General features: G+C 36.5%; 1 protein-coding gene across 6 annotated transcripts in view; it reads left to right on the top strand.

Annotated features, from left to right (window-relative positions):
- The window catches only part of ATG10 (autophagy related 10), a 256,500-nt gene that overhangs the window by 23,856 nt on the left and 209,716 nt on the right, over positions 1–22,928 (top strand). For all 6 annotated transcript variants that reach the window (XM_073234500.1, XM_073234490.1, XM_073234502.1 and 3 more), the window contains exon 2: positions 326–445. In XM_073234500.1, the coding sequence (XP_073090601.1) occupies positions 326–445 (120 nt within the window). The remainder of the gene's footprint in view (positions 1–325; positions 446–22,928) is intronic.

The following is a 22,928-nucleotide window of genomic DNA, read 5'->3' as shown; positions in this document are numbered from 1 at the left end:
AGGATGTTTGGAAGCATTAGCTTAGAAGAAGCGATGAGTGAGATAAAATTAAGCTTTTGAAACTAAATTTATAGACATACTAAGCTTTCTGAGCCATAGATATGTATTTGTTATAAATCTAGGCTTTGGGGTTTCATGTTGATCACATTTTCTTCCTGATTGAAAATGGGGATAGGGTGAGAAAGATTGTTTTTGGAAGGGCTCTGTGGTTGTCTTCCATTCTACATCCCCAAATTTGGTTTGTTTGAAGAAATCAGTGCATTAGCAGAATTCCTTTCTGTACTCCTTCTATAGCTGATGCTAATACTTGATTTTTATATTGCAGTTATCATTCAGTATGGAAGAATATGAGTTCTTCGGAGAGAAAACATTCCAGCATCATTGTGCAGAATTCATTAAACATTCACAGCAGATAGGCGATGGTTGGGAATGGAGAACTTCAAAGGTAAGAGCTGAAATTTTTATTTCTTATTTCAGTGGCATTTTTTGTTTTTTTGTTTTGCCATGTAAAATCTTAGTAATTGAAACTAATGTATGAAAGCTACTTTGATTTAGTAAAAGGCTTAAATTAAAGGATGTTTTAAGACAGATGTCCGTTTATTACTTCAACTATTTATACTCATAATTAGGCTAATGAAGTATTACTAGAAAAGTCCTTAGGTACCCTTGTTTAGTAGGTAAGAATGTTTAGCATATTAATTATATGAATGTAAACAGATGCTTCTGTGGTGCTTCAAACCATTTGTTTACACTATTAATTTTCTGAGGAAACTACTTTTGTCCAGACAGTGGAAAGATAATCTTGAAACCAAACCATAGTCAAATAATCACAACTTCTGAAATATTGAAGACTGTGTTAATTGGGAATTACTAATGCAGGCACATTCCAAAAAATCCTTTGGTTCTATTCAGTAACAATAATGTAAAAGGCCTAGTACTCATTTATTTCCACACTTGCATATAGTAAGGTTCTCTGCCAAATGCTCTATCAGAGTTTACTGAAATTTCTTTCTTCAAAAATGAGTAAGTTTTCTCTATGCACATCTTAGCAGATTCCTGAAAGAGTGATGAGCCTAAGTCTCTACTGACTGGCTCTGTTTCCTACATGAGGTCTGAGAAATGTGAACAGTGTTGAGCTGATTGCTGTGATTCAGATGTAGGCCAGGGAAATGCAGGTCTTGATCAGATCCAGAGTGTCACTGGGGAGACAGGCCATGCTTACCTCTTGGGTCGTATGCCAGCTAAGCTTTGACAGGGGTCTCATGACAGAGTTCAGAGTTGTCAGGTCAATTTCATGTGGTAGATTCCAGCCCCACTCTTTAAGTTAGTTATTAAGTTTATAAGCCCCTACGGTATCCTGTGCTCCAGGATAACACAACTATCCTAGCACTTTTTATTAATTTGTTCCTGAGTATTTTATAATTTTGTTTCCTATTGTACTTGAAATTTTATTCATCTTGATTTATTTTATGATTACTATTGACATAAAAAAGAACTAATTTTTTGTGTTAGTTTAGCAACCATTATTTATAACCAATTTTGTAATCACCTTACTGAATTCTTACAGTGTTCATAGTTCTTCAATGATTCCCCTTGTTATCTTCTAGATTGCATGAGATCATCTGCAAATGAGGGTTTTTTTCTTGCCCTCTTTGTAATAGTTCTCTATATTATTTTATGACTTGAGTAGAAAAATTTAATAGTCGTAACAAGTCTCCTTGTATCCTGACTTCAATATTAATGCTTCTGATATATAATGATTAAATAAAATGTTGGTTGCTTATTCATTGAATGAGTATAGATTTCTGACCCCTTTTGATATGTAATAATTTGTGTGATTATTCCTTGGCAGCTTTCCTTTTCCACTAGGTTTTTCTTTAAAATTTTTATTAAGATATTATTGATATACACTCTTATGTAGGTTTCACATGAAAAAACAGTGTAGTTACTACAGTTACCCATATTATCAAGTCCCCACCCATACCCCAATGCAGTCACTGTCCATCAGTGTAGTAAGATGCCACAGATTCACTATTTGCCTTCTCTGTGTTACACTGTTTTCCCTGTGATCCACCACACCCTGTGTACTAAACATAATACCCCTCCATCCCCTTCTCCCTCCCTCCCCATGTGCCCTCCCACACCCCTCCCCTTTGGTAACCACTAGTCCCTTCTTGGAGTCTCTGGGTCTGCTGCTATTATGTACCTTCAGTTTTGCATCATTGTTATATTCCACAAATGAGGGAAATCATTTGCCACTTGTCTTTCTCTGCCTTATTTCACTGAGCATAATGTCCTCCAGCTCCATCCATGTTGTTGAAAATGATAGGATTTGTTTCTTTCTTATGGCTGAATAGTATTCCATTGTGTACATGTACCACATCTTCTTTATCCATTCGTCTACTGATGGACACTTAGATTGCTTCCATATCTTGGCTATTGTAAAAAGTGCTGCGATAAACATAGGGGGGCATATGTCTTTTTGAATCTGAAAAGTTGTATTCTTTGGGTAAATTCCAAGGAGTGGGATTCCCGGATCAAATGGTATTTCTATTTTTAGTTTTTTGAGGAACCTCCATATTGCTGTCCACAATAGTTGAACTAGCTAACATTCCCATCAGCAGTGTAGGAGGGTTCCCCTTTCTCCGCATCCTTGCCAGCATTTGTTGTTCTTAGTCTTTTCGATGCTGGCCACCCTTACTGGTGTGAGGTGATATCTCATTGTGGTTTTAATTTGCATTTCCCGGATGATTAGTGATGTGGAGCATCTTTTCATGTGTCTGTTGGACATCTGAATTTCTTCTTTGGAGAACTGTCTCTTCATATCCTCTGCCCATTTGTTAATTGAGTTATTTGCTTTTTGGGTGTTGAGGTGTTTAAGTTCTTTATGTATTTTGGATGTGAACCTCTTGTTGAATATGTTATTTATAAATATGTTCTCCCATATTGACTTTTTGTTCTGTTTGATGGTGCCCTTTGCCATACAGAAACTTTTTAGTTTGTTGTAGTCCCATGAGTTCATTTTATATATATATATATATATATATATATTATTTTTTTATATTGGTATCATTAGTCTACAATTACATGAGGAACATTATGTTAACTAGACTCCCCCCTCCACTAAGTACCCTCCCCCATACCCCACTAGTCACTATCCATCAGCGTAGTGAGATGCTGTAAAATCGCTACTTGTCTTCTCTGTGTTGCACAGCCCTCCCTGTGCGACCCCTCCACATTATACATGCTAATTGTAATGTCCCCTTTCTTCTTCCCTCCCCTTTCTCCCACCCTTCCCACCCATCCTCCCCAGTCCATTTCCCTTTGGTAACTGTTAGTCCTTTCTTGGGTTCTGTGATTCTTCTGATGTTTTGTTCCTTCAGTTTTTCCTTTGTTCTTATACTCCACAGATGAGTGAAATAATTTGGTACTTGTCTTTCTCTGCCTGGCTTATTTCACTGAGCATTATACCCTCTAGCTCCATCCATGTTGTTGCAAATTGTAGGATTTGTTTTCTTCTTATGGTTGAATAATATTCCATTGTGTATATGTACCACATCTTTATCCATTCATCTACTGATGGACACTTAGGTTGCTTCCATTTCTTGGCTATTGTAAATAGTGCAGCGATAAACATAGGGGTGCATCTGTCTTTTTAAAATTGGGCTGCTGCATTCTTAGGGTTAATTCCTGAAAGTGGGATTCCTGGGACAAATGGTATTTCTATTTTGAGCATTTTGAGGAACCTCCATACTGCTTTCCACAATGGTTGAACTAATTTACATTCCCACCAGCAGTGTAGGAGGGTTTCCCTTTCTCCACAACCTTGCCAACATGTGTTGTTGTTTGTCTTTTGGATGGTGGTGATCCTTACTGGTGTGAGGTGATATATCATTGTGGTTTTAATTTGCATTTCTCTGATCACTAGCGACGTGGAGCATGTTTTCATGCGTCTGTTGGCCATCTGAATTTCTTCTTTGGAGAACTGTCTCTTTAGCTCTTCTGCCCACTTTTTAATTGGATTGTTCGCTTTTTCTTTGTTGAGGTGCATGAGATCTTTATATATTTTGGATGTCAACCCTTTATTGGATCTGTCATTTATGAATATATTCTCTCATACTGTAGGATGCCTTTTTGTTCTACTGGTGCTGTCCTTTGCTCTACAGAAGCTTTCAGCTTGATATAGTCCCAGTTGTTCATCTTTCCTTTTGTTTCCCTTGCTTGAGGAGATGCGTTTAGGCAGAAGTTGCTCATGCTTATATTCAGGAGATTTTTTGCCTATGTTGTCTTCTAAGAGTTTTATGGTTTCATGACTTACATTCAAGTCTTTAATCCATTTCAAGTTTACTTTTGTGTAGTTAAACAATAGTCTAGTCTCATTTTCTTTCATGTAGCTGTTCAGTTTTGCCAATACCAGTTGTTGAAGAGACTGTCATTTCCCCATTGTATGTCCATGGCTCCTTTATCATATATTAATTGACCATATATGGTTGGATTTATATCAGGGCTCTCTAGTCTGTTCCATTGGTCTATGGGTCTGTTCTTGTGCCAGTACCAAATTGTCTTGATTACTGTGGCTTTGTAGTAGAGCTTGAAGTTGGGGAGCATAATCCCCTCAGCTTTATTCTCCCTTCTCAGAATTGCTTTGACTATTAGAGATCTTTTGTGGTTCCATATGAATTTTAGAACAATTTTCTCTAGTTCGTTGAAGAATGCTGTTGGTATTTTGATAGGAATTACATTGAATCTGTAGATTGCTTTAGGCAGGATGGCCATTTTGACAATACTAATTCTTCCTATCCATGAGCATGGGATGTGTTTCCATTTATTGTTATCTTCTTTAATTTCTCACCTAAGTGTCTTGTAGTTTTCAGGATATAGGTCTTTCTCTTCCTTGGTTAGGTTTATTCCTAGGTATTTTATTCTTTTTGATGCAATTGTGAATGGAATTGTTTTCCTGATTTCTCTCTCTGCTAGTTCATTGTTAGTATATAGGAATGCCACTGATTCATCTGTATTAATTTTGCACCCTGAAACTTTGCTGAATTCAGATATTAGTTCTAGGAGTTTTGGGGTGTAGTCTTCAGGGTTTTTTATGTATAATATCATGTCATCTGCAAACAGGCACAGTTTAACTTCTTCCTTGCTGATCTGGATGCCTTTTATTTCTTTGTGTTGTTTGATTGCTGTGGCTAGGACCTCCCATACTATGTTGAATAGAAGTGGGGAGAGTGGACATCCTTGTCTTGTTCTTGATCTTCGGTTAAAAGCTGTCAGCTTCTCGCTGTTAAGTTTGATGTAGCTGTGGGTTTGTCATATATGGCCTTTATTATGTTGAGGTACTTGCCCTCTGTTCCCATTTTGTTGAGAGTTTTTATCATGAATGGATGTTGAATTTTGTTGAATGCTTTTTCAGCATCTATGGAGATGATCATGCAGTTTTTGTCCTTCTTTTTGTTGATATGATGGATATTGATGGATTTTCGAATGTTGTACCATCCTTGCATCCCTGGAATAAATCCTACTTGATAATGATAGATGAACTTTTTGATGTGTTTTTGAATTCTATTTGCTAATATTTTGTTGAGTGATTTTGCATCTATGTTCTTCAGGGATATTGGTCTGTAATTTCCTTTTTTGGTGGTGTCTTTGCCTGGTTTTGGTATTAGAGTGATGCTGGCCTCATAGAATGAGTTTGGAAGTGTTCCCTCTTCTTCTATTCTTTGGAAAACTTTAAGGATGATGGGTATTAGGTCTTCACTAAATGTCTGATAAAATTCTAAGGTAAATCCATCTGGTACAGGGGTTTTGTTCTTAGGTAGCTTTTTGGTTACCAGTTCAATTTCGTTGCTGGTGATTAGTCTGTTCAGATTTTCTCTTTCTTTCTGGGTCAGTCCTGGAAGGTTGTATTTTTCTAGAAAGTTGTTGATTTCTTCTAGGTTATCCAGTTTGTTAACATATAATTTTTCATAGTATTCTCTAATAATTCTTTGTATTTCTGTGGTGTCTGTAGTGATTTTTCCTTTCTCATTTTTGATTCTGTTTCTGTGAGTAGGCTCTTCTTTTTCCTTGATAAGTCTGACTAGGGGTTTATCTACTTTTTTATTTTCAAGAAACAGTTCTTTCATTGATTCTATTGTTTTAATCTCTTCGATGTTATTTATTTCTGCTGTAATCTTTATTATGTTCCTCCTTCTGCTGACTTTGGGCCTCATTTTTTCTTTTTCTAGTTTTGTTAATTCTGAGTTTAGACTGCTCATATGGGATTGTTGTTCTTTCTTGAGGTAGGCCTGTATTGCAATATACTTTCCTCTTAGCACAGTTTTTGTTGCATCCTACAGATTTTGTGGTGTTGAATTATTGTTGTCATTTGTCTCCATATATTGCTTGATCTCTGTTTTTATTTGGTCACTGATCCATTGGTTATTTAGGAGCATGTTGTGAAGCCTCCATGTGTTTGTGGGATTTTTCATTTTCTTTCTGCAATTTATTTCTAATTTCATACGTTTGTGGTCTGTAACTGGTTGGTACAATTTCAATCTTTTTAAATTTACCAATACTCTTTTTGTAGCCTGGTATATGATCTATTCTTGACAATGTTCCATGTACACTTGAGAAGAATGTATATTCTGTTGCTTTTGGGTGTAGAGTTCTGTAGATGTCTGTTAGGTCCATCTGTTCTAATGTGTTGTTCAGTGCCTCTTTCTTTACTTATTTTCTGTCTGGTTGATTTGTCCTTCAGAGTGCATGGAGTGTTGAAGTCTCCTAGAATGAATGCATTGCATTCTATTTCCCCTTTTAATTCTGTTAGTATTTGTTTCACATATGTAGGTGTTACTATGTTGGGCGCATAGATATTGATAATGATTATATCTTCTTGTTGGATTGACTCTTTTATCATTATGTAATGTCCTTCTTTGTCTCTTGTGACTTTCTTTGTTTTAAAGTCTATTTTGTCTGATATAAGTACTGCAACTCCTGCTTTTTTCTCCCTATTTGTTCCATGAAATATGTTTTTCCATCCCTTCACTTTTAGTCTGTGTATGTCTTTGGGTTTAAAATGAGTTTGTCATAGGCAACATATAGATGGGTCTTGTTTTTTTATCCATTCAGTGACTCTGTGTCTTTTGAATTGTGCATTCAGTCCATTTACATTTAGGGTGATTATTGAAAGGTATGTACTTATTGCCATTGCAGGCTTTAGATTCGTGGTTACCAAAGGTTCAAGGTTAACTTCCTTACTGTCTAAGAGTCTAACTTAACTCACTTAATATGCTATTACAAACACAATCTAAAGGTTCTTTTTTTCTCCTCCTTTTTCTTCCTCCTCCATTCTTTATATATTAGGTATCATATTCTGGATTCTTTGTCTATCCCTTGATTGGCTTTGGGATAGTTAATTTAATTTTGTGTTTGCTTAGTATTTAGCTGTTCTACTTTCTTTACTGTGGTTTTATTACCTCTTGTGACAGCTATTAAACCTTAGGAACACTTGCATCTGTAGCAGTCCCTCAAAAATACACTGTAGTGAAGGTTTGTGCGATGTAAATTCTCTCAGCTTTTGCTTATCTGGAAATTGTTTAATCCCTCCTTCATATTTAAATGGTAATATTGCCTGATAAAGTAATCTTGGTTCGAGGCCCTTCTCCTTCATTACATTAAATACATCATGCCACTCACTTCTGGCCTGTAAGGTTTCTCCTGAGAAGTCTGATGATAGCCTGATGGGCTTTCCTTTGTATGTGATCTTATTTCTCTCTCTGGCTGTTTTTAATAGTCTGTCCTTATCCTTGATCTTTGCCATTTTAATTACTATATATCTTAGTGTTGTCTTCCTTGGGTCCCTGTGTTGGGAGGTGTGTGCACCTGCATGGCCTGAGAGACTGTCTCCTTCCCCAGATTGGGGAAGTTTTCAGCAATTACCCCCTCAAAGACACTTTCTATCCCTTTTTCTCTCTTCTTCTTCTGGTATCCCTATAATGCGAATATTGTTCCATTTTGGATTGGTCACACAGTTCTCTCAATATTCTTTCATTCTTAGAAATCCTTTTTTCTCTCTGTGCCTCAGCCTCTTTGTAGTCCTCTTCTCTAATTTATATTTCATTTATCATCTCCACCACCATATCCAACCTGCTTTTAATGCCCTCCATTGTGCTCTTCAATGATTGGATCTCCAACTGGAATTGATTCCTGAGTTCTTGAATATTTTTCTGTACCTCCATGAGCATGTTAATGATTTTTATTTTGAAATCCTTTTCGGGAGGATTCATGAGGTAGATGTCATTTAAATCTTTCTCAGGAGTTGTATTACTAATTTTACTTTGAACCAGGTTCCTTTGGCATTTCATATTTGTATATGGCACCCTCTGGTGCCCAGAAGCTCTACTCTCTGGAGCTACTCAGCCCCTGAAGCAATGTCTGGGTTGCAGGGGAGTGGTATTGTTGCCTGGAGGGAGGAAAGAGCTGTTTCCTACTTCCCGATTGCTATTCCTGTCTCCCCTGCCTGAACCAGTGCACTGAGCACACAGGTATAAGCCTCTGTGTTTTGCATTTTTAGTTGCTGTAGATAGGTCTTCCCTCTGGCTGGCCTAATGCCAGGGTAGGGTTTGCCGGTTTGCGAACTACGTGGGGCTGGCTAGGTGAAAGGTGCAGTAGGCTGCCTATCATGGAGGGGATTCTTTGAGCTGTGTAGCCAACCAGGGAGCTGAAGTGCCTGAAGATTATGAAAGCTCCCAACCTGCTGGGCAGAGTGCACCCGGACAATTTGGTCTATCTGTCCTTTCTCCTGAGCAGTAAGCTCTGTGCAATCCTTGCCCCTTTAGCAGCCCTCTTGCTGTTAGGAAGTCTCTCAGACTGCCCACCTTTGTTTTATCCCAGAGCAGCCGGATGTGGATCCCTGCTTTCCACAAGTGGCTGGAATCTCAGTCCCTCTATGAATTCTGCCTCTTAGCTTTCCAATCCCCTAATCACGTGAGTATCATGCAAGCACTGTGAAATGTAGGTTTTTGCTCCCAGAGCAGATCTCCAGAGTTAGGCATTCAGCAGCCCCAGGTCTCCACTCCCTCCCTGCTTCATTTCTCTTCCTCCCGCCAATGAGCTGTGGTGGGGAAAAGGCTTGGGTCCCGCTGGGCCATGGCTTTGGTACGTTACCCTGTTCCATGAGGTTTATTCTTTTCTCCAGGTCTATGCAGTTCAGTGCAGTCCTCTTTCCTGTTGCTGTTTTAGGATTAGTTATGTTAATTATATTTTCTTATTATATGTGGTTTTAGGAGGAAGCGTCTATCTCACCTCTCACGCCGCCATCTTTAGTCCTCTCCTCCACCAGGTTTTTTAAAAAAGAATTTTTGCTTATCTTAAGCTGGAAGCAGGCTAATAGAGATACCTGGTACCATTTCAGTAGCCTAGTAAAATGGGGGAGAAACGGTTAGGGAAGGAGCTGGACTGTGTGTGTGTGCATGTATATGTATGTGTGTTGGGGGATCCTGGGGAAGATCTCAAGGAGGGAAATTGTATCTGTCTGAAGTTTCTTCACTGACTTTCTTGAAACGAGTGCCCGAGAACCAGGCTCCAGGGTTTTTTTATTCAGGGTCTGGCCTCTACGTTGGGGCCTGTACTGTAAAGTCTGGCTTCTTGTTTGCAGCTACTGCCTGCTGAGTTAAAAAAAGTTCCCTACCCTTTGACGTGAGAATTGCACCTAATTAAGGACAGTTCTTTTTAATGAGGGAGAGAGCCAACAGGTAGTACCAAACCAAAACAAAACATTCTTCAGAGAACATACATAGACCCTTAAGGACAGGACTGCAAATTCCAAAGTCTGTTCGGACCAGGTGTGGTAATGCAAATGGGTCAAGCTTCCAGAGATAAGACGATATGGACACTGAGTGCTGTGGCCTGCCACTGAATAGAGTGGTTGGCCTATTGCCAATTGGAAACAGGCCCAAGGGTTGCCAGATCTTCCAAAAAAAGTAAGAAAGATATGGGAGAGGAAATCTCAAAGTTTTTAAATGTTGGCAAGTAACTAAAAAAGATCATTTTCAAATACAATGAGGAGCAACCCAACATAACAGTGTTGCATAATAAGTGGGCTGTGTGTGGCCAGCTGGTGACTTCTGGGGTTGGGGGTCTATATGGTATGACTGTGGTTTCTCACCTAGCCCAGCCTCAGTGCATGCTATTGATCTGCATTAGTAAAAGAGGCTCCAGGCAAAGCAAATCTCTCTCTTTTGAATTTTGAGGTTTAAGTATGTTTGCTACTTAACTGCTATAGTCCTGTACCACTTTTATGATGGAAATTGTGATTCAGTCACTTGGTTATTTCCTTCGAACCTTCCATGTGTCTGTATTATATCTCAGTCTGTGCGACTGTTTGTAGGCAATACTTACACTATTATTTTATTTCCCAGTATCTGGAAATTTATGTTTATTTTATTTGAAAAAAATAGTTGAATTGTGTAATGGGAAACAAACTGCACATATTTAATGTATACAATTTGATAAGTTTTGACATATAGATAGACCTGTGAAACTTCATTACATTCAAGAGTAAACATATCCATCACCCCTAAAAAGTTCCATCACACCTTTGTAAGGCCTCCCTCTGCTTCTTCCTGCCCCAGAAGTTCTTAAAAAAAATCTTGTTTATCCCTATATGTAGAGGCTCCTTTAAAGAGTACATATCTTGTCACTCATACCTTCAGATTTGTTCACAAATCACTTTGGCACCATCCATTTCATTTTTAATTTTAAAAGAATCATGACAATATTTAGAGAATTGGAATAATTTAACTTTATAAGTAAGGCAAAACATCATTTTTTCCTGAAAAGTTGATGAGAAAAGCATTATGTTAATGAAACATAAGTAATGTAAAAATTTTAAAAGAAACCAGTTCTTAAAGTAGTCAAAACAGTCCTGATTTTCATATTTGGAGGTATGCAGGATAAGGGGAATACTTCTAAATCAATATTTTTCAGTGGGACTGGATATTATTGGCATCTGGGCCCGACAGGTCTTGTTTTGAAAATTGTTTGTATAAAGGAAAGAAATAAGCATTTATTTTACCTTTCTTGTGTGAACTGTGGTTTATGGTAACAAAATAGCCCCATTTGGTAAGGGAAGGTTTTGTTTGTTTGTTTTTCAGAATTCCATCTAATAGAACAGTAGAATCAGAAAATCACCACTTTTCAATCCCTAATAAAATGAACTAGGTAACAGTAATCAGTGGGTGAAACTATTAGATGAAAGGCTGATGGAGAATTTACAGAGCAGGGATTGAGCTCTCATCATCTGAACCTAGTGAGCAACCTTGGCATTACTAAAGGTAGGGCATCCAGGTATTATTTACTGTCTGAAGTTTTATAACCTGAAGCACTGAGTACAATCTATATTCTTGCTCAAAATGTTGAACCTGAAAAGAATCAATTAATGAAGTCAAGTGATAGAGGATCAAGTTAATTGATAACACAATAAGCAAATTTAAAAAATCTGGAAATCTAAGGACAACTGACCCAATTTCCTTAAAAAGTTGATGGCCGGGTAAAGAAGTGGAGTGGGACAGTGTCTTTAACTTTTTAGGATTAATGACCAGGTTTTTTGCTTGTTTTTGTTTTTTAAGATATCCTTTTGAGGCAGCACCTAGTAAGTGGTCCCAGAGCACAAGACTAATGCAGCTCAGATCATGTGTGATTCACCATTGGAGGTGACAGCCACCAGCCTGGTTCAGTGAGATGGTCCCCTGACAATGCACTTGGTTGTTTTGGCATGTCTACTTGCTATGAAGTTTTCTAAGTTCCTATTTACCATTTCTGAATTTAACTTATTGATCTCTAATAAAGAGTTTGAGGATTGATAACAGTTTTAGAGTACAACAATTAGTTCTTGAGTGGCATCTGTTCAGGCCACACTTTAAGTAGCACTACTCTAGACTAAAAGAAATTCAAGAGACCTAACCTAATGTAATGTGTGAGCCTTATTTGGATACCAAGTCAAAAGAATCAATGGTAAAATGACCTTTTTTAAGATAATTGGGGATATTTGATTATGGACTAAGGTACACAAATGATAGCAAAATGTTGTTCCTTAACGAAACAAATCAAGAAGAGGTGAAGCATATGTGACAAAATTTTGACATGTATTGAAATGGGTAATGCATAAATAGGTTGATTTTGGTACTTTTCTCTCTACTTTTATGTATATTACATATATATTTCCTTTTTTTCTGTCTTGTTACAATTAACTCTTTACCCTAAACTTTATTCATAATTACAAAGGGTCTTAGCCTTATCTTAGATTCTGAACCTTTTTAGAGATTTGTGCAATTTAAAACTTCAAAGCAGCTTGCTTTGTAAATTTTTTACTTTTGTTTTTGTGTTTTTACTTACTAGATATGAGTACTTAATTTAGGACTTCAGTGCTATGATTCAACCTTGTGATTCAGGCTATTGATAAAATAATTTCCTATAGGTTTTCAACTTTCTTCTCTCACTTTTGTAGAGCAAAAACAGGAAGAGAGAATTCACATACTGAGAACAAAACATTCTACTAATCTTGATAGTAGATTTTATACAATTAATACTAGATCATTTTTGTATGTTATTCTTAAGAATTAAAGGACCTCTCCTTTTTCCATAACCCCCATTAATCCCCGTCTCTTCAGTTAAACTTACTTGATGATATTTAGAAATTTACTTAGCAACATACAAGAAATATTTTGAATACCGCCTTTACAGCTTAGGAACTGCTTGTTGAAAGGGCTTATTTCCTAAGCCCTTATATAGAGTAAAAATTGAAAATTTCATACTATTCCTAGAAATTTAAACTGATTTTTAAATTCCTTCCTTCCAGTAGTATTTCTCTCTGGTTAATTCACATTACTTTTCTTAAAAACCCTTCAACATTATGCTAATTATATCAAATGAATATTTAAAAAATAGATTCTAAAATTTTTCCATATTTTACTTTATTCCATTTTTTAACAGTATCTTGGTAAAAAAAACCCGTCTTACCCATCCCATCAGTCCTGCTTCCCTGCTGAATTTTGCACGTTATTTGCACAGTTATCTTTGGTATCTTTATTTTTAATGTCTTCTTATGAAAAATTTCAAGCATACAAAGAGAATAGTATAATGCATTCCCATGTACCTCTGACTAGCTCCCACAATTATCAACTCACAGCCAGGAACATACTGTTTTAAAGCATCTGTGGCACATATAAAGTTACCTAACATATCTCAATTCCATGCACTTGGCTTTCTCCCTCCTGACCCCCTGGCCATATATCTTAAAATTGTGAGTTTTTCCAGTGCATTCTAAATTTTTTTATCATTAATATATTAAAATTTCATGAATGACCTCAGGTAAAGACCCTAGAGACATGAAATATTATTTCTACACATTTTTATTTATTTAAAAAAATTATAGCAAAATAAACATAAAATTGCCATCTTAGCCATTTTTAAGTGTACAGTTCAGTAGAGTTAAGTACATTCATACTCTTGTGCTGTCAAGTTTCACAACTCTTTTCATGTTGTAAAATTGAACTTTTGTACCCATCAAACACTATTCCTCATTCCCCCTCCCCCAAGCCCCTAGAAACCACCTTTCTACTTCCTGTTTCTATGAATTTAACTACTCTAGGTGTCTTATGTAAGTGGAATCATACAGTAAGTATCCTTTTGTGACTGGTTTATTTCATTTAAGGTAATATCTTCCACGTTTATCCATTATTTCTACAAATTTTGATTTAGGATTTATGAATTAGAGAGCTAAACAGAGCACTGGGAGTGAATTTCTGTTAGATGATAACATCTTAAATCACATAGCCTCATTCTTAAGATATTTCACTTCTTTTATTTTTGAAGTGCAACATTATTAAAGAGGTTTAAAAATGCTTTCCATGTATATCTGACAAGATTAGTTCTTCATCATGTCTCAATTTTGCTGATATAATAAACCCAACTGGATATTTCTATCAGAAACAATCAAATTAGACAGTAAATTAATTTCTTAAATACAGTACTTTTGCCTACCCCATTACTTTTGTGGTATTTATATATTGAATTATTAGAAGTAATGGTTTTTATTTCAAAGGTGAAATATCAAATATCCATTTAAATTCATCTATCTCTATGTACATAATATGCTTAGTTTCTTTGCTAAAATTTCATGACAATTTTAAAGTTTACTAAAAGAAACAGACATTTACCACAGGTTTCTTAGGTATAATGTTTCTTTAGAGGATTGTAAGCATGTTACTGCTATTAGTTTTAGTATAATGCTGTATACAGCTTAAGCCATCCACTGTGAGTTAATGAAATATCATTTCTGGCCCCAAATATCACTAGATGAAGATGAAATATATGATGTTCATGTAGTCTGTTGATTAGACTAAAGTAGATTCTGTTTTTAATCTTTGGAGATTAGGATAAAAATTTCACTCAGAGCAGCATGCTGTGTTTTTGTAATAAACATTGAATCATAGTTACACTAAATTTTTCATTCATAATTTACTGTGTGTTATGATATGATTTGTCATTTAAGCATATGCAGATCTTTAGCAATCATTTCAAAAAGAACAGGTTGTATGACTTGTGAATTAAATATTTTGAACACCATTTTTAGGGATTATCAAGAGTATCAGAGAAAGGAAAGCTAGGATATTTAATTTATAAATAAAAATTATAAGAATTGTAATTATGCACATTTAACAATTAAAAGCACATTGTTGATAATCTTGATGTTTGGGTTCACTGGGAGGGTTGTATTTCAGAAAGCCTTGTAGGGAGTTATCCTCACACTGCTGAGTTAATATTAAATCCAGGACATGATTCCCAGTTTCAGGTAGAATGGAATGGAGCTGTTTCTCAAAGAGGGATCCACATCAAGCAATGCCAAGAGATATGTAGATCTAATTTATTAATTTATAATAAATAGAATTGTTAAGTGAACTGGAATGTTCCTGTCATCATGTTGATTCATTTTTGTTTGTAGGTGGGCAAGTCACAGTCGTGTGAGCACAGAATGAATAGAAATTCATGTAGATGTATGAGTGAAGTATCTGATGGCATAATTAAGAGTGACATCGCACATCTTGCCCTGCAGTAGTGCCAGTCCAGCCACTGAGGCCAAGATGTTTAAAGTCTGTAGGTATTTTTTAAGTTTTAATTACTGACCTGTCTCTCTTTTAGTTGTCATTGGATCACGTCTGAATCTTGGCAGGCTGGAGAGCTGTTCTTTCTCTATAGAGTAACTTGCCTATCTGCTCTGATCTATTATGAAGTAATTTTACGCTTGAACTTAGAAAATGCTTATTTCCTTGGGAATAAGCCTTGGAGAAGGCCTTTAACTACAAACAATATTATTATGATCATGAATGTGTAAAAATAGAAACATTAAAAATCATACTATCCTAATAAAATTGTGGTTTTGGTGAATTTCTCTCATATGTAGGCTTTCATTTTTAGGTACCCTTAATTAGATGAACAAGTTGCTGTATTTCCCAATTGCAATTTTAAATTTTTAAAAATTTATTAATTTACAGTGAAATTACTTGTCTACAGTATTGTCTTCCCTTCAAAGTGAACACAATAGGTGTTCACTTTAAAGATTGATTTTGCTAAGTATGTTTTGTAACTAACTGATTATGTAATTGAACTGTCTTACTGCTTCTCGTACTTTTGAAAATAATTCTTTGATGCTTTCCATGGCATCTGACATAGTGAAAATATGGTTTCTTTACAATATGGCTTCATTTTGGTTATATTGTATTAGTTACAATTTCCATAACAAATTGTGTGCTGTAGCAACAATCACATGTGTTCTTGTTTTACAGCATTCTTTTATATTCTAGACACTCCTGTAAGTATATAGGGGAGTCTTATTTTCTTCATTTTTGCATAAAGAATAAATGAATAAATTTAGGCACCAAGATGACAAATAACAAGCTTGAGCTAGAACTGGAGCAAGAACCCAGGTCTTTGGACCACAAAGTCCCATATTTCCATATACTACTAATCTTTTTTCTAAATACTAGATTTTATGCAAAGTTTAATTACATAAGTAATTTCACAAATTAGAGTTCTATAACTCTGCATGATCAAAATTTAGTTGGTTTTCAGTCTCCTGTAAGTTGAATTCTTTGATTTAGTAGATCGCTCCACCATCCTTCCTGCTGAGGCCATGAACCTGAAGGCTTTTACATTCCTCTGTCCCTACATTACCTAGACCTAATGGATCGTTATATCTGTTTATTCCACCTTTAAAAATCTCTCAGATAGGCTTACCTCTGCATTCTCTGCCTTTCTTTCCCATTGTCACTGCTTTAGTTCAGGCTGTCATTTCTGCTGTCTGTCTGTAATCTTGCCTTGTCAACCTTCCTTCCACTGGGCCAAACTGATCTGATAAAATGCAATTCCAACCCATTACTCCCTGGTTAAAAATCCTTTAGTGATTCTCCATCCCTTTAGGATATAATTCAGGCTCCTTAGCTAATCCTACATAACCCATGCCTAAAAAAGATGTACTCTTTTGAGTCTGGCTTCTTTGTTTCAACATTACGTATATGCGTAGTTTCACCTGTCAGAGGCTCTGCCCAAATACCCTGAGCATGAATGGTGGAGTAAAACTTCCGTCCTTCCTGAAGGATTTGTTCATGAAGGAGAGCAAATTCAAAGTGCAGGCAGGTTTCTAGTCTGCCCTGCCTTCTAGTTTTACCTGTGTTCTTTGTGCATGTGCATAGCCCTGTTAACAACCCAGGATATGAGGACAGCATAGTTTCCACAAGGAATGTGGGTGGAAGGCAGCCAGCGTTGTTTTTAGAGTTCAAGCCCTTCCGTGGATCCCTCATTTCCAGGATCTCCCTATTACCTTTCTGGTTATGTTGCTGGTTGATTGCTAGTCCTGCCTGGGAAGGCTGCCTTAGACTTGCTGCTGAGGTGCTGCTGAAAGGCACAGTTTCACCTTTGGTTCCAGATCCATTGAGCCTATCTGGCCTTGAAGCTGGTCTAGCCTGTGGTCCAGGGAGAATACCACAGAGGAGGGATAGCAGCAGCCCCAGACAGGAGAGCCACAGACTCCCACTGTTCTTACCAGAATTTCAACAGTGTTTCATGAATAAGTGCTTCTTAAAATGTTATTTGACTTTGCTCAATTGCCAGATTCCTGAAATGATTGCTTTTTAAATAATTTTGAACAGTTTCAAAATGGTTTTTTGGAGAAGAGGACTTGAATTTTGTCTCCCAAGGCTACCTGGTGATTTTAATTTGTATTTTTCTACCAACTAGTTCATTTAAGCACCTTTTTAATCTGCTTATTAGTTATTTGGTACCTTCTTCTATGATTTGTATGGTGTTCAATCTTTTGCCCATAATCACTACATGTTTTTTCAAGATTAAATGTGAGCATCACCTCCTTCAGATAGACAACCCCAATCCCCAAGTTTGGCTTAGATTCTCCTCCTCCGTATTTCCATACAGTTGATGTGTGATTCTGTATGGTGATGATACTTGTGTGATGGATTCGACTTAGTAGTCGGAAAGCTCCTTGACTGCCAGGATTTTATTTCTATATCTTTGGTGCTTAGCATAGTAAGCATTCTATATGCATTTGTTTAATTGAGCTAAAATATAAACTGCAAGGAGTTCTGCCAAGATTCTATTTGTGTAACTATATTTCATTGTATAACATGCTGCTTGAAATAAGTCGGTCATTGACAAATGTTTAAAAACATATTTGTTTTAGAATAATTTTTATTAAATAGTAAAATTCCTTTGTAACAGAATGAACCATGGGGTCCAATATTACCATGTAATGTCATCAGTGACCTCTAAGTTCATTGCTGCTAAGTTCATTGATAAATTCTTTGATCTTTTAGTATTATTTGACAGGATTAACCATTCTTTTCTCCTTGGTAGACTTTCCTCCTGTGGTGCTCTTACTTTCTTGGTTTACCTTCACTCCTTTTCAGTCTCCTTTGCTGTTTTTTTCTTTTTTCCACAACGTCATAATATTAGCGCCCAGGATGTCTTACTCTCTTCTCTAGCTATTCTCCTGATCCTGCAGGCCATCATTTAAATTGCATCAAATGCCAGTTACTCTCAAATATATATCCCCTGCCTAGACTTCTCTCCTGAATTTCATATTCGTAAGGCCAACTTCCTACTTGACATTTCTACTTCAGTGTCTCCACTTAGATCTGAAAGTCAGCATGTCCAAAATTAAACTCTGAATCTCCCTCCTCCTGAACTTGCTCACCCACTATCAACCAAACTAACCTCTTCTTAATTGATGGTGACCCCATCTTTCCAGTGTTCAAGCTACTGGAGTTAATCTTAACTCACTGCTACCACCTTGGTATAAACCACCATCAACTCTTACTAGGATTACCTTCCTAATCATCTGCCTGCTTCCACAGTTGTCTTCCTATGGTATTACCATATTAAGAGTCATGTTGTGTTACTTCTCAACTCTAAGTAAAAGCCAAAGCATTTGCAATGGTCTATAGTTTATGCAATCTGCTCCTTCCTTACCCGCTTTCCTCCTCAGATGTCACCTCTATATTTCCCTTCCTTTCATTCACAGTCATTCAGGCACACTGATTTCCTTGCTGTTCCTCAAAACACCAGACAAACCTTCCTGCCTGGGGACTTTTGGATTGGCTGGCTCCTCTGTCTAGAACATTCTTCTTCTAGACATGGCTAAATGCCCCTCTCTCATTGTCCCCCCATCCTTCATGTGTCTGCTCACATGTCACCTTCTTACTGAGGCCTCCATGATTGTCCTAGTCAACATTTCAAACCACTTGGTTCCCTTCCCTATGAGCCCATGAGTCTCACTCCTGATTTCTCTTATCCTACTCTGTATTTTCTTTTTTTCATACTATTATGCACCTTCTTAAATGCTCTGTAATTTATGTATTTATTATGTTTATTGTTTAGTTTAATCTCTCCTTCCTTGCTCTGTAAGGCTTATAAGTCTATAAGCTTTCATTTGCTGATATACACAAAACAACTAGAATATCACTGGATATAAAGTATGTACACAAACAAATGTTTGTTAAATGCATGATTAAATATCTGACTTTATGGAAAAAATAAAAATGCACAGTTTGGAGAATTTTATTAGACAAAAAGTTTTATTTGAAAAATTATGAGTCATTTTTTTAAATGACACTGTTCCTTTATCCCTTAATTGATGAACTAGGATCCATGAAAACACCATAAAATTTATATAAAAAGTATCATTCAAATAAACTCTTCAGGGCAGTCTTTTTAATAAAACTGGCATTTTGTTAAAATGGAATTTTTCCATAATGATATGCAGTATAGTAGAATTTAATACATACTTCAGATTTAAAAATAACCGTGTATAGTGTGTTGAGTGGGATTTTTTTATCTTGTTAAAGAATCCCAGCTAAGGCCCCAAGCTGAAGACAAAAGACCCTCAGTAACTAATTTTCTATATTTAGATTGGTGTGAATAATTTGCTAGCCACTGAGGCCAGAAATCTACCTGCAGAGACTGCTCTGAGGAATCTTCTTGAAGAACTGGGATTCCCCCACCCTACTCCAGTATGAGAAGAGGATTCATCAGCGTAGAAGTGCAGGGTTCGCAACGACAAATTCCCTTCCTCTCCTAAAGCCTTCCTTTTCCAAAGAACTAGTTGCAAAGAGTATGGGGTCCTTTAATTCAGGAGGGGGGCTCATTTCATTGCCTAGTAGTTGAGCATTTGGGCACTTCAGAAGGTAGCTTGACCTGTTTTTCCATTGTCCTGCTCAAGCAGGAGGTAAAGGACCTCAGCAGTGGTAGAGGGCAGATGGTAGCTGTGTATGTCAGGTAAATGCCCCATGAGGTGATCTCCCTGCAGGGTTGTCTGAAGAGCCCATCCAGCCACTCCATGAGGGAGCTAAGCAGCTGCATGCCTGCCACATGCAGAGACATCAACACATTTTAGTGTCAGCCAGAGAAGCAACAGTAAACAGCGAGAGGACTGTGACTCTCCAGTTATGCAAAGAGGTGACCCTCCTTTCTGCGTCCACTTTTCAAGCCATGGTCTCCTGAAAGTCATAGTGAGGGACAGGGGTTTTCTCTGATGAAGACCCTGCTTCATTTCATTATTCCAAGCAGCAGAGGTATGGGTTGAACCACAGGGAGAGAAGAGCTTCGAATTGATTTTGACTCATGAGTCTTTAAAATAATAACAATAATAACATTGACTCTTAATTATTTCAAGGATATAGTTCTAGTAACTGAAAGCACCTAAAAAGTTATAGACAGGGACCAAGTTGTTTAAGGATCCCTAATATATCAGTAAGGTATTGCTGCATAATAAACCATTACAAAACTTAGTGGTTTAAAACAGCAACCATTTAATAGTTCTCAGAAGCTTTCAAATTGGCTGGCCCATTCTGTGGATCTGTGGCAGTAGCTGATGTCTGCAGGGCTTGCTTATGCATCTACAGACAACAGAGGGTTGGTTGGGAGCTGGCTGATCTAAGATGACCTTAGGTAATTTGGCTTGGTTCCCTGTCGCAGCAGGCTAGCCTGAGCTTGTTCTTCTGGTGGTGATAAGGGTCCAAAAGAAGAAAGAAACACTCAGGCACTCTTTGAGGCTACTACTTGAGCTTTTCTCAGGGGGCCAAGCTCTAAATCAGAACTGAAGGCAGTACTGAAGGGCAAGGATATGGGGAGGTGTGAAAAATTGGGTCATGAATGCAATCAATCTGCCCTACTTACCAAGTGGGAAAGGAGATTCCACACAGGAGAGCTAAGAGCAGTTATTGAAAAAAATAAAACCATTTCATATTTGTACTCTGAGGAGAAGAGACACCTTAATTACAGGTTACAATTGATTTGGACAACATATGCTACTAAGACAGAGACAACTGCTTCTATGCTTTCTTTCCAGTGTATGAATTTAAGAGAAGTCATTTTTTCATGATCTTGATTTTAAGGGGTCACATTGATTTTGAATATATATATTAATCAGTCCAGTTAGTCAATAGGTATCTAAATTTGATGTATCAGGAGAAAGCTGTATATATGAAATGTATGGAATTTGGAGATGAATGCCAGAAGATATAACAAGGAAAGTTGCAAGTCCTTACCTCTGGGTAGGCTGACCAGAGTATGGGAAAGGGTAAGAGATGGGCTTCTGATTTTTATATATGTATTTTAATCCTACTTGACTTTTTAAACTATGTATTATATTTGATTAAAATGAGTAGTAATTTTTTTAAAGAAGAGTTTCATTTTTGAAGCACCATTACTGTGCCATTATTTATATATATTATCTCATTTAATTTAATCCCCACCATATCCTTGAGAGTTAACTATTATTGTTTCTATTTCAGAAGAGGCATGTAGGCTTAGCACAGTTGAGTGACTTGTACAAGGTTACAAAGCCTTTATGTAAGAGTCAGGGTCAAGACTGGAACCAAGGTGTGTCTGTTTCCAAAGACTACAGTGTTCACTCCTACCCCGTATTTTAATATTGAATTCATCCACTTAGTTAGAAACCGAAGTTAATCGGCTCCATAACAGAAGCCCACAGTATCATGTAGCTAACACAGTGGAACTGGAGTATATGTATTTTTTTCCTACTAACAAACTTTAGTTGTTTCTTATCAACATCGAGTCTTGAAATGGAAAAAGAGCAATTGAGTAAATTCTTTCAGTGGGAATGTGATGAATATCCAGCATGTCTAAATTTTCTCTAAGGAAAAAATATTTACTTTTATTTAGTACTTTGAGTATTATATTAGATGCTTAGATTTCAGATATTGGATTATAATAGCACATATATTTATATTTTCTTTAAAAAGTATACTTGTAGTGTCTTGTAGTATAAGAAAACATTTACCATTAAGAATTTAAGAAGAATTGATCTGTTTTCATGAATTTTCCAAATTATCAATATCCAGCTGTATTATCTTACTTTAGGTGTTAAATTTGACACAAACTTCATATACTAATTGCCTTTAACAGATGCTGTACGTATTTATTGCAAAATGTCATTGAAAAGACAGATTAAATATATTAGTTTAGTATACATGGTGATTTAAAGATTAGAATATGTTAAATAAACTGTGTCAGAAATCATAAATAAACTAAAATGAGTAAAATTATCCTTAAATTGCTAGACAAGTCTTCACATTTAATGTTACATTAATGAGTTTGTACAGAGACTGTTTAGAATAAAATCCTTTTTCATCAGATGTTGCACATATGCCTTCACTGTTTGTTTTTGTTCAAAGTAAAACTTAATGAAACAGCTAATAAAACCCAATTTTACTCCTGATTCTTGAAAGAAACAAGCCCTTGAAGTGCACCCACTGTTATTCTTTTGCACTGGTTTTTGCTATTTTTCAGCATGTAAATTTTCCAGTAATAGAAAACAGTCAAAGCCATAAACCTTTTCTTCCAAGTCTTATAATCCCAGTGGTTTATTTTTTATTTGTAAAGCACTTGCACAATGGAAACATGCTTTGTACACATACAGAGAAGTTTAGTCTCAGATCTTCATGTTCACCTCCTGCTGGCTTCAGGAGGGTGTAGTGCCTGTGCATTTAAATGGATCTTTATTATGTAAATAACCAAGAACCAGAATAGGGGTTTTAACTACCCTAAAATAAAAAGAGACATTTCAAAGTGAAAGGCATATATGAGACTCCTAGACCCTGTTATTATCATAAATCTGAAGGTGTTTTAGTTGGGTGAATAATTTAGGATAAAGGATCAGCTCCTATGAATTAGAAATCTATAGATGGCAGATGTGTATATACCCCAAGTGGCTTTTTCACTAACCGTAGCATATGCCATTCAATGTCTTCTTGCTTCTTTATGGAGTGGATTGTTTGACTCTGGTGACAGGGTGGAAGTAAATATTTGGGTTTGGATAAGAGAGGCAGTGCTACTCAAAGTGTGGTCCTAGATTG

Source organism: Manis javanica, chromosome 1 (genome assembly GCF_040802235.1).
Source record: "Manis javanica isolate MJ-LG chromosome 1, MJ_LKY, whole genome shotgun sequence".
Classification (NCBI taxonomy): Eukaryota; Metazoa; Chordata; class Mammalia; order Pholidota; family Manidae; genus Manis; species Manis javanica.
The sequence above is the reverse complement of the archived record's forward strand: the minus strand, read 5'-3'. Positions and strand labels throughout refer to the sequence as shown.